Raw genomic sequence first — 11779 nt, 5'->3', positions numbered from 1 at the left:
AGGCAGGTGTCTGGGGACAGCCCCCTGCTTCGCAGCTGAGGGGACCTCCCTTGAGTGAAGGTGACAGATTCTTCACTTCCAAAGGACCAAAGGGGACTCAGCTCTTAAAAAGAGACAGAGCCCCTAATCAATGCAAAGTGCAGACAAACCCTCCCAAGCTGCGGTAGGCATGGGGACAGTCCCCACGGATACCGCAGACCCAAATGCAGGTCTTGGCTCTGCTGACAGCTGGTCTGGGAGGGTTCTGGAACCCCAGAGTGCACTACCATCCTCCTCTTATAAGAAACCATTGAACACAACCTCAGTTGGGCATCCAGCCCAACTTTGGGTTCTGTTGAATCAGTCTCCAAGATGCAGCAATGTGAACCTGGACTTCACCAAGAACTCCCCAGGTGAGGTCAAGGTACTGGCAGGATGGGGCCCCCAGAGCATAGAGGAAACCTCACTGTGGACCAACCAGCCACAAAACCAAGAGGCTATACCAATCGCACCATGACGGATTAGTTCCACACGTCCAAGTTCTACTTAAACATCAAAAAATACAACTTTCCTGGGGCTGGGATTGTGGCTCAGAGGTATCACGCTTGCCCAGCACTGTGAGACCCTGGGTTTGATCTTCAACCCACATAAAAAAAATAAAGAAAAAAAAAAAAAAAAAAGATGTGTCCACCTGTAAGTAAAAAATAAATATTAAAGAAAAATACAACTTCCCAATATGTAAAACTCTAAGCCTCAGTGTCTTTCCATCTCCTCTCTGCTAATAGCCCCAGCCAGACTGTCCCGCTCTGGGCCTGCAGCCATACACCTCCGATGCGGGGCAGCCCTCGTTGTCAGCGCCTGTCTAGGATTTCACCTGTGTAGGCCCAAGAAACAGAACACCCAGGACTGAAAGGTACTGCATCACGGAGGAACTGAAATGACGACCCCTCAGCCACACTGCCTCACACTCAGCATTGTCCTGCCTGTGGGATTGGGCACCAGAGGTGTCTCTGCAATTCCTGGGCCCATCCCAGAGTGCTTTTGCTGTGGGAACAGACAGCAGGCCAGGTTTGGAGGCCAGGCACCTCCACTCTAGATTGCTTCTCAAACGCTGAAGCAGGAGGCTATGGCACAAACCAGAAGCCACACGGCGATGAGCTGGCCTCACCCACCTCATGGCTGACTGTGACAAAGGCCAAAAGTGCTACTGTGCTTCTGAAAATCAAGCGATGCTGTGGCAGTGGTGTGCCTCTGTGGCAGCCCCACTGAGTGTCATTTTGAGGGGCCTGACACATGACACGTGAGGACACGTGAAGTACCACCTCACAACCTCTGCAAGGCTGCTGCCACAGCCTGCCTCTCCCTGGAGAGTACTCTGGACCCAGAGGCCAGGGCAGGCTCTGCCCCCTCGCCCTTGGCTTCTCAAGGCCCAGTGGAGGTTTTCAGAGCCCCAGAAATGGGGGAACTTCTCTCCTTGGCAATGACCCAAACACACCCACACACACTCTGCACAGAAATGGACCAAACGGTTTAATAGCAGGGGAAAAACCCAACATGAAATATAAAACAAAACAAAACAAGCAGTTGGGTATCTCTCGAGTTTTGGTCTCTTATTTCTTTCTGGGCGCACGTTTCAATGACAAAGTCCATTTGACAGCCCGCTCCAGGGTCCCCGGGTGGGGGGGAGAAGAGCCATGCACACAGGTCACAGGAAGTGAAAGGAACAACGCCCACTCAGCTTCTCCAGCCACCAAAGCCCTGGACAGACCTGCAAAGACACGCAGGAGAGTGGGGTCAGCTCCTGCCCATGGCGATGAGGACCAGCACACGACACAGACGCCCATGGGAAACCAGGGAAGCCCGAGTCCTGCCTCTTGGGAAGCTCATTCCTCTCTCTCCTCCCAACCCTACACTGAGGAGTCAGTCCCCACATCCAAGACGGGCTGTGGAAGAAAGCTTTAGGCTCCCGGGACAAGCCTTCCAACAGGAAAAAGTGAAGCAAAGCACACTTTCAGCAGAATCAGGGTCCTGCGGTTCCACACCCAGCCTCCCTCACTTCTACTTAATGCTTTTAGTTCAGTAAGGTCAGACTCAAAACAGGAAGACAATGACTTACGAGTTAGATGATCCAAAGGCGAAGCCTGCAAAACAGACGAAAAGGGTAAAATTAAAGCACACACACTTTGAAAACGTGGCCTCCCAGTTAGCTTCTTTCCCACACGGAGTCCCTGCGGAGGGTGCTGTGTGACCCCACCACTTGCAGGGTGGGTGGAAGGTACATGCAGAAGCTCCTCTATTCTGATTCATCTCCTGAGCCACCAGCACACTCCTTCACCTTAAAGGGCTACCTTGTTGGTGATTTAGGGTCCCCTTCTCCCTATCCTGGTTGCAGGCAGGGGGTCTATGCACATCCCCCCTTCATTAGGCTGCTGTGTACCACACAGATCCCTTCTGTTAGGAAAACTTGGTTTTTCGTGTGCACCCGTCTCCTCTCCTTTTTGAAAACCAGAGAAGTAAGACATGGGTTCTGGCTGGCCCTGCTGCTGCATTTGACTCTGGCATCACCTGGGAGCTCTGTTTCTTCATTTGTAAAATCACAATAATGCTGAGTTCTGTGCCTCCCAAGTTTGTTGCCAGGACAAAGGAAAACGTCCACACCCTGCCACCTGAAGAGGCAGTGCACCGTGGGACGGAGTGACGTACACCCAAACCCTGTGTTTTGAGTCTGCCGGCCTGGCTTTATCGACCCAGGCCTAGGACTGCTCTCAAATCCTGACCGAATATGAAGTCAGTGATTTATCTGTTAAGATGGCACCATGCCGTGAGTCTAACTAATATCTAAAAAGGACACTATTTTCCAATACTTTTAGCTTTTAAAACACTAAACTGACTAGTCTGGTCAAGACTCATTCCTTTGGGGAAGAGAAGTTTACTTGAGGGACCACTGCGTCTGGGTGTGAGGAACACATGGCTACCTACCTCCTGTGCCTGATCCAAAACCAGAGAACCCACTGCTCTGGGTCCCAAAGCCTGAAGTCTGTCGGGACAGTGACCCAAAAGTGGGAGCATTCTGACTGGCCAGAGTGCCGAAGGACGTGGTACTGCTGCTGCTCCCAAACCTAGGTTCCAGAGAGAAATGGACCAGAGTTAGGCGGCCTCTCAGTCATACTGCCCGCTGTGAGCCTCAGGCTACTGTCACTGCCTGAGATGCCCAACACACAGGATTTGAGGTGACAGGCTTGGTCTATGCCAACGGCCTCTCAGAAAGAATGGGCTACAGCCCAGAGCAAACTTTATCTCACATCTGAGAAGGAAAACAACAAGAACACAGTATGAAATCCACCCCGGCCAGCGTCTGCACCTTTGTCCGTCTAGAAACTCCAGGTTGTCTGGACACTGCTCCACAGCAGCGTGCTCCCGCTGCTCCTCCCCTGGACCCTCCAGCGGCAGCTCTTCATTTTGGCGTCTCCCACTCACTGACCACCCTCCCTCCTCACCTGTCTGTCTCTAGCTCTTCTCTGCATCTCAATTCTACTCACTTCCTTAAGAGATGGGGTCTCACTATGTTGCCCAGGCTGGTCTGAAACTTCTGGGCTCAAGTGATCCTGCCTCAGCTACCCCGCCCCACCTGCCAGTAGCTGGTATTACAGGCACGTGTCACTTTTAATGATAATGGTGGGAGTAAAGTTTGTAGTTTTATTTTGGAGAAGGGCAGTTTCCAAGTAATTTCACTCAGAATTTTGTATTTGTTTTACAAAATCATCAATACTAAGTAAAACAGTATGAAAGTTAGCTCCATTTTCTCCAGGCTGCTCTCCCCACCTGAGGACAATCCTCAGGAAACCTCAGAGGTTCTCCCTCCAGGTCTAGTCCAGCCAATGAGGATGAGGAACATATTCTGAATAATTTCAGAGAGTTCTGGCTGGGTGTGCCTGGAGGGGACTAGGCAGGAAGGTGAAGCAGTGTTTCTGGGAGAAGAGACAGGACCCAGCTAAGCCCCCCTGAAGGGAAGGGCACCTGAGACGGCACAGGTCCTGCTGGCACAGCCACTGTGGACGAGGAGGTAGAGGGCCGCCTCCACACACGCGGCCAGGAGCGGGCTCTCTGTACTTCCTGAGAGGGCTTGCTCTCCCACTCCTGCCTCAGGGGCCCTTCTCCGACTTCCCCAGGGTGAGACCGGATGCGGCCAGGAACCTGAGAAAGGTAGTGGTCTCTCCCAGAGACTCAATACCTAGCTGGATGTGTGAGCCCTTCTAGAAAATGGGAGTGGCCACCAGTCGGGATTTGTGTGTGTGTGACAGCCACCTGACAACTAGTAAAGAAGACAGCTCTGCCAAATACGTAAATAAAACCCCAGGCCCTTGGCCACCCACACCTCCACCAGCTCTGCGGTGTGTGCAGAGATGGAAGCCATCGAGGCCCACAAAGCTGGTTGAAAGCGGTCCTCACACTCCTCGCAAAGCTTTTCTCAACTGTATTTCTTGGCGTTTCCTCAAGGGAAACATTAATCTCCACACAAAACCCAAGAAAGGACCCACCCGCTCACTCACTCTCCTTGGAACCTTCCAGCACCTTTGTTGAGAGGAGATTTGAATAAGAACACACTAGGTTTACTTTCAAGATAAAGATGGCATCAGCTTGCCGAGGCTCATCCCCAGGACCTCTCTAATCCAACCAATGTGTTCTCTCCCACCCGAATCTTCAGCATGCCATACCCCAAGCCCAGTCCCTAGGGAGCAGCATGCCAAGAGTCCCCTTCAGGCAACACTTCCTCCTTCACAGAGGCTCCGTGGCCGTCCCCACATGCGTTCTAATTTTCCCTTGTAGCTTTGGCAACCAGACTGAAATTCTGGGACCCAAGAAGCACATCCCAACCATAGCACTTTCCAGTGAGGATACGTGCAGAGCGGGAGAGCAGCTATGGGCTGAGCGGCCAGCAGCTCTCCCACAAGAACAGAGCCCAGCTGATGCCCTGTGGGAGCTGGTCCTGGGGCTCCTGGGGCCCCTGGGGCTGAAAACCCAGGCTGGGGTGTGGGGGAGCAGGAGGTGTGCCCTCTAGGACAACCCCAAGAGGAAGATGGGGCAAAACTGCTCCTTCAAAACTTCCTCACACAGATGGCACCCGAGGGACACTCCTGGCAGTGACACAGCCAGGGCGGGGCTGTGTTTCTTCCTCTAATACTGCCGGATCAGAGGTTCTCTGAACAGCACTGGCCTGTATGGCAGCTGACCCCCAGCCACTTGCTGCAAGCCCAAGCCCTGTCCACCGTGAAGAGGCCTTTGCTCACCGTCCAAAAGTTTGGAAAACACAAGAATATTCTTTTCGGAGCAGGAGGCCCAGGCCTGGTGCTCTGACCTGGCACCAGCTCGGGGTTTCCCTAGGTCCCGCCCCAGGGCGCTTACCCGAATCCTCCTGCGCTGGCAGCCGCAGTACCCTCTCCGAACACTTTGCCTCCCGTCGAGCCCAGAGGGCTTGTAAAGGCTGGGGCTGAACCGAATGCTGGCACCCCTCCAAACCCAGGGGATCCCCCAAAAGTAGGAGGGCTGCCAAACACTGGAGCAGCACCGAAGCCACCTGAGCAAAACAGAGGCAAACAAACAAACGGGGGAAAGAAAGGAGGAGAAAGGAAGTGAGCAGTGAGAAACCAAATCAAAAGAGGAAGAAAAAAGGGAAAACAGAATGTTAGGTACTCCAATGCAAAGACCATTCCAGTGGGTGACATCCCTAACAGCAGTTAAAACAGAAAGAACCCACCCCATCAAACTGCCTCCCTCCATTGGTAGTGGAGGCCTGGGACCTACGTGGGGATGTCCCACAGAGTCTGAGTTTGAGATTCCCACGTCCCTTCCAAAGGCAGGCTGGCTCGTCACATTAAGTCTCACGAGAGCAGACTGTTCCAAGGGCCCACCCAAAGCAGCTCAGGCCCCTCCCAGTCCCTGTGCTGTTAGGGACTCTTCTCAATGAAATGCTGTCCCCAAAAGCTCCGGCCCTCCCAGCTGTGAGAAGATGAAGAGTTCTATTACGTGTCACCTCACAGGCCTGGCTTCCAGCTTCATAGAAACCCAAATTACAAACGCAGACACTCAAAGCCCCTCTCTGGGAGAACCTGTGAACTGGGTCACAGCAGTGACAGCAATGTGCATGTTGGCACCTGGCCAGGTGCTTTTTATTTATTTACAGCTTGATGGCCACACATCTCTTATCAGCAACCCACCTCCATCTTGGTACACAAGAATTTTTTTTAAAAAATGATCTCTTTCCGCAGCCTGGAACTCCTCCTGAATAAAACACATGCTGACCTCCTGCCTTGGAGGAGGCTGTGGGGTGGCTATAGCCCCTTCAACAGGTGCCACTATTCCCCACGGCCTGGGTGGCCGAGCCCTGTGCACACTGGTGAGCAGAGAATCGGGCCAGGCATGAGGTGGCCTCTGACTGGTGGTGAGGGCCATCAGGTAAGAGGGGATGTCCTTCCCAAAGCTACTCCTTCTGCTCCTGAGGGGGCCCCAAACTTGGGTCCTTCTCAGGTGTACAGGAGCTACTCAGGAAGGGGTGCTGAGCTGAAGGGAGGCGGTGGCATCAGCACTGTGCTCTCAGGGGACTCCCTCCATAGTGCACGCAGCACTTGTGCTCATATTGTCCTGTGAGCCACACACACTTGAGGGAGTCATGGTAGCCCAGGACCACCCTGTTGTGACAGGGATGTGTCTGGCCTTATTATAATCACACTACACACTTTTACTCTCTGAATCAAATCTGGGTTGTGGAAAGCTGTCAGGTGGATAGGTGACTGTTCCTGCGCGATGCGACTGTGGACTGTTCATCACCAATAGTGGCTGCACACCGAGAAGATACCTTTGCTAAGGCTCAAGTCTGGGTGACACTCTGTCTTCTAAAACCTCGAGTGAAATTCCAAGCCATGATAATGGAGACTGGCGGATCACAAATATAACAGGCTGGAAAAAAAAGTGCTAAAACCCCTTGCGGCTGAATTATTTAAGAGCGATCTGGGATCTAGTTACACTTGCTTCCTAGACACACGAGGGCTTTATCTAGTGCCTCCTACTTCAATATTGTTTAGACTTCTTGGTGAAGCTAAGTGAAAAATTAGAAGTCACAATGATACAGAAAGTAAGCTGGAGGAGAGGGAGGAGGGCCCCCCCCCAACAATAAACCTGGGTCACAGCCAAATCCACAGCCAGAAAACAGTCTGGTCTTCTTGGTGGAGATGGGCAGCTCACTACTAATGCTGGAGGAGTTTGATTATACTAAACGGAATATTTTAATGTGTTTTTCTTCTCCAGGAAAAACAGATGCTCACTAATAACCAATGGTGATGACGTGTCTGGACTTTGAGGCCTACACTAGGTGTGGTGCAGCGCCCACCTCCCCACCACCCTGTGGGTGGATAGGCAGATGGAGGATCAGAGAAAAGCCTCTGGTCTACTGCAGCTGGCTGCGACTGGAATAAGGCTCCTGTGACTCAAAAGCCACCTTGCTTCTGTCTATCATGAGTCCCCCACCTCCCGCCATGTCAATGGTCTAACAAGTCTGGCGATGGAGCGGGGTGCAGACCGCGGGCTGGAGCTGGCAGCAAGGCCACCTTCCCTGGTCTCACCCCTGTCTTCTCCTTGGTCATCTCCAGCAGTGGTATTTTCCAAAAGAATTTTGCCAAAGGGACAATAGGCACTCTTGGAATTTTTTCAAAGACCTCTCTAAACCACGACCCTAAAATCCCTCTTAAAGCTAGAAGGGATAATCCCGATGCTTTTGGCCTTTGTCCGGCCTGTTCAGGAGGGCGGACTCATTTCATCCCTATTTATCTGCCCACTCTGCTGCAGATACAACCCAGGCCCCACACAGAAGCCCGAGGGAAGGGAGAGGTCTCTTGCCCCATGCTGATGATTTTGGTGGCTACATCATCTGGTACTTGTATTTGATAGGCAGCTCTCTCCTAGAATCCTCAAGCTAGGTGCTTTTGTCAAACAGGAAAAATATTCTGAAAGGTGGGTGGACACATTTTTCTCTAAGACTGATAAAAGAGTGAGATTCTTGAATCAGCTGGGACATAAATTCCAAGATAAGGAACCACACACAAGAACACAGAAGAGCCGAAGAAAACGCCTCCTTCCTAAGGAAAACGGAAGGTTCAGTGGCAAATGAACACACATCTCTCAAATGTTCACACTCCTTTCTAACGAGGGCTAAAGCTTCGTGGTCCTTTCATTTTCAAAACGTTCTGTGTGTGTGTGTGTGTGTGTGTATGGGGGTGGTGGTAGCAATAACAAGAAGCTGTGATGTCCATTTCCAGTCTGTCCATCCGTCCATCCTCCTTCCTTCCTACCTGTGCTGGAGATGGACACTGAGCTGCAGTCCCGCACTCTATCCATCTTAAGTCTGGGGAAAATAATAAGAGCTGGTGACCTAAGACCAAGCCACCCAGGCACAGTCTGAGGGCAGGTCAATGGGCCTGGAAACCCTGCTCCTCCAGGATCCACAGGCGGGAGTCCATGCTATTGGTGGAGCAGCCCCACTCCTAGGTCAGGGCCACCTGCGCATCTAGTCCTCAGGCAGGACCCTTCCTCCGAGCAGCCCACACACCTGAGGACGCAGACTACCCTCTTCCCTGTGGGAGCCGGCCAAGGGAGCTGCTTCCTATCACACAGCCTCCCAGCAGCCTTGCCCTCAACAAAATCTCAGCAGATAACTTCCACCAACAGGGGCAGCAGTCAGACCCTCTGCAGACATCAGAGACAGAGACAGGGCAGACAGGTAGAGGACGGAAAGGAAGGACATGGTTTGGTTTCTAAACACATATTGTTCTTTAAAATTTTTAATTACAAATAAAGTACATGACTATAGATAGGCTGCAGTTTATAAGTTTAAAATGAAAAGTAGTGAAAATTCCAACTGCAAAAATCAACTGAACTGCACAGTTACAATATTTGGATAGTGTGTGCACATACATGCACACACATGCATTTCAATTAAAAGCAATTTAGGAAAGAGGGAAAAATGACGTAAACAGAGAAATTAAACGGAGCAGCTGTATTGGCCATCACAAGCAATAGGCACCCACACAAATCTGTGACTCAGGATCTTTCTTGTTTAAGTTATCATTTACTGATGTGTTCCCTTGCTTTGCTTGTTCTGCAACTGTTAAACATTTACGTTTCTCCCTCCTAAGGAGAATATACATTCTTTGCAGGGCTGCATTAGCATCCTGTCCTTTTTAGACAGGTTTCATAAGACCTCGGAAAGTGTTAGGAATGTAGTGGATGCTCAAAAAAATATAAGACTAACTGAAGCACAAATTAACTCTTCCCATGCTTCCATCCCCACCTCGAAAAGCACCATAGTATCTCCTTGCAGCATCTTTGCACAGATACACGTGCACACAGAGATGCCCATAACTAGCATGTGTAAGGTACCTGTTTTATTTGGAGTGGAAAACCCAAAGCCTTGGGATGCCACGCTGCCTCCTCCAGAGCTGAAAGTGCCAGCAGGCTTCTGCTCTCCAAAGGACGAGCCGGTGAACCCTCCGAATGTCTTGGCCCCACTGTTTCCAAACAGGTTAGAGGTATCTAAAGGGACGAGAACACACGTGAGGGTGTTTGTTCTTCTTCACAAAGGAGAAGCCTGTCAGGAGTGCAGGGAAAGGAGTGACAAACCAGCCCAGGACAGAACATGGAGGGGACTGAGTTGAGGGCCGACAGCTCGCCCTCTGATATCCACGCACCCTGAGGAGGGGGTTGCAATCCCTGTGGCACCCAGATCCAGGACTTCCTGGCATGACACCACAGGCACAAAACACAGGGGCAGGAGAGGCCCCACCGGAGAAGGCCTGGGAGCTCCCAGGGGTCTCAGGTCTACCTGGCCACAGAGGGCCAGCAGCAGCTCGGCTTTGCAGGCTGCTTGCTTCTGAAGAACAGGGCCTGTTTCCATCCGTGTCTTTGTATGAAGGCAAACTTCAAATTTTGTCCAACTTGGAAAAATCAAAGTTAGAACAAATCCACACCAAGCGCAGCAGCTGTGGGCAGGCCTGAGCTGACTGAGCTGTGCAGATCGGCTGGAGAACAGGAAAACCTTGCAGCTCCTCTCTCTGGTCTGAAGAGGGTGAGAGGTGTTTTGCACAACATGAAAGAAGCCGGCGAGGCGTCCAGTCTGATTTCCTCTTTCCAAGAGGTTCAGAGAAGCCCTGACATCTCGGATGCTTATCTAATGGGTCACTCCCTCCTCTACCACACCCGGAATCCTCACCCAGAGCTGAGGGAGAAAGGAAGCTGCGAAAACCCATGTTGGGAAAGAAACAAAAAACCTGGACACACACAAACAGCCCAAAGTCACGTGCATGGAAGCAGTGCTAAGAAAATACAGCACACCATCTATCAGGACTCTTGAACTATCTGGGGGAGGACCCAGGAAAAACTGTTTCATCACCAGGACTGGATGGATATTTTATTAAAGATGGTTTACACCCATGATAAGGCAGGTAGAATTTTCCTGAAATTGGGTGGAAGCCCAGAGACCCATACTTAAATGGGGGTAAAACATACATGGGGGGGGGGATGTGCATGGGTAACAGAGGGTGCGGCATATCATCAAGAGCTACCAAACACCTGCGCAACCCCAGCCACTCCCCAGTCATCAGGTGGAAGGATAGCAGGGAGGGACGCACTTGTCACCTTCTAAGTCCAGCTGCTAGAAGGGCTGGCCCTCCTCAACCCATGGCCAGTCCTGCCTCAAAGGAAGACTACACAGCTGATATTTGCTCCTGATCTACCATCAGGGAGGTAAGTGGCCTCACTTCCGGGACATGGCTACCTGTTTTCTAGGCACCAATAACGTAGCGTTGGCCCAGTAAGGCCCTGTCTCCACTGCTGACAAGGAGGACCTAATGCTGAGCAGGACAGGCGCCGCTCATTCATCCCTGGTGTAGTGGACAAAGCAGCCTCTGAGCAGGCTTAGCGGCCGTTGGTGAGGGAGCCGTAGGCCGCACTGCCCTCCCTTGAGAGCAGCCCAGCTGAGCCTGGGGAGGAGGCGGGCTCCTCAGTGCGCTGCCTTTACTCAGCACTTCAAGAACCCGGGACTCAGCTCTCTGTTGTATTAGTGCTGGTGATGTAAAATTCCAAATAGTAAGTTCAAGGGCAAGTCTAGGGGTGGGACCTCATCTTGGAGAAATCTGGGGCAACTATATGAAATGAGAAATGAAATGATTTTATTGGGATAATGCTGGGAGATTTAGATTTCTTAGAAGTTGAGACTACTTAGAAGTCTCTGGACTTCTTTATCTTTTTCTCTAGGAATCTTTTGTTAAATAAAATCAGTCTGCCAGAGAGACATCTCACACTCAGGTTTAACTGCAAAACTATTCACAGTGGTCAGGAAATGCAGACAACCCATGTTTCCATGGGCTGAGGAATGGGTAGAAAAAATGTGGAACATATCCACAATGGAATACGAGTCACCCATAAAACAAAGTCACGTGTGACTACATGGATGGAACAGGATATTGTCATATTAAGCAAATTAAGCCGGGCACAGATGCAGCATGACCTTGCTCATTTGTAGAACCTAAACAAGTTGATCTCACAGAGGTTAAGAGCAGAATGGTGGTGTCCAGAGGCTGGGAGGAGCAAGAGAGTAATAGGTACTAAGCCGTAACAAGGAGAAGGAAGTGCTGGTGTTGTACTGCACAGCAGAGTGACCACAGATGATGACAACGTACAGTTAAAAAAAAGGTCCAAGAGGGGCTAGGGTTGTGGCTCAGCAGTAGAGCACTTGCCTGACATGTGCAAGGCC

General features: G+C 51.2%; 1 protein-coding gene across 3 annotated transcripts in view; it reads right to left on the bottom strand.

Annotated features, from left to right (window-relative positions):
- Positions 1-1492: 1492 nt before the first annotated feature.
- Positions 1493-11779, bottom strand: part of Nup214 (nucleoporin 214) — a 98033-nt gene continuing 87746 nt past the window's right edge. For all 3 annotated transcript variants that reach the window (XM_078048422.1, XM_078048421.1, XM_078048420.1), the window contains 5 exons: positions 9409-9561; positions 5383-5554; positions 2959-3098; positions 2096-2120; positions 1493-1747 (listed from right to left, as the gene is read on the bottom strand). In XM_078048422.1, coding sequence (XP_077904548.1) covers positions 1714-1747; positions 2096-2120; positions 2959-3098; positions 5383-5554; positions 9409-9561 — 524 coding nt within the window. In that variant the 3' untranslated portion in view covers positions 1493-1713. The remainder of the gene's footprint in view (positions 1748-2095; positions 2121-2958; positions 3099-5382; positions 5555-9408; positions 9562-11779) is intronic.

Source organism: Ictidomys tridecemlineatus, chromosome 4, assembly GCF_052094955.1.
Source record: "Ictidomys tridecemlineatus isolate mIctTri1 chromosome 4, mIctTri1.hap1, whole genome shotgun sequence".
NCBI classification, from domain to species: domain Eukaryota; kingdom Metazoa; phylum Chordata; class Mammalia; order Rodentia; family Sciuridae; genus Ictidomys; species Ictidomys tridecemlineatus.
Note: the sequence above shows the minus strand (reverse complement) of the source record. Positions and strands in the feature narration are given on the sequence as shown.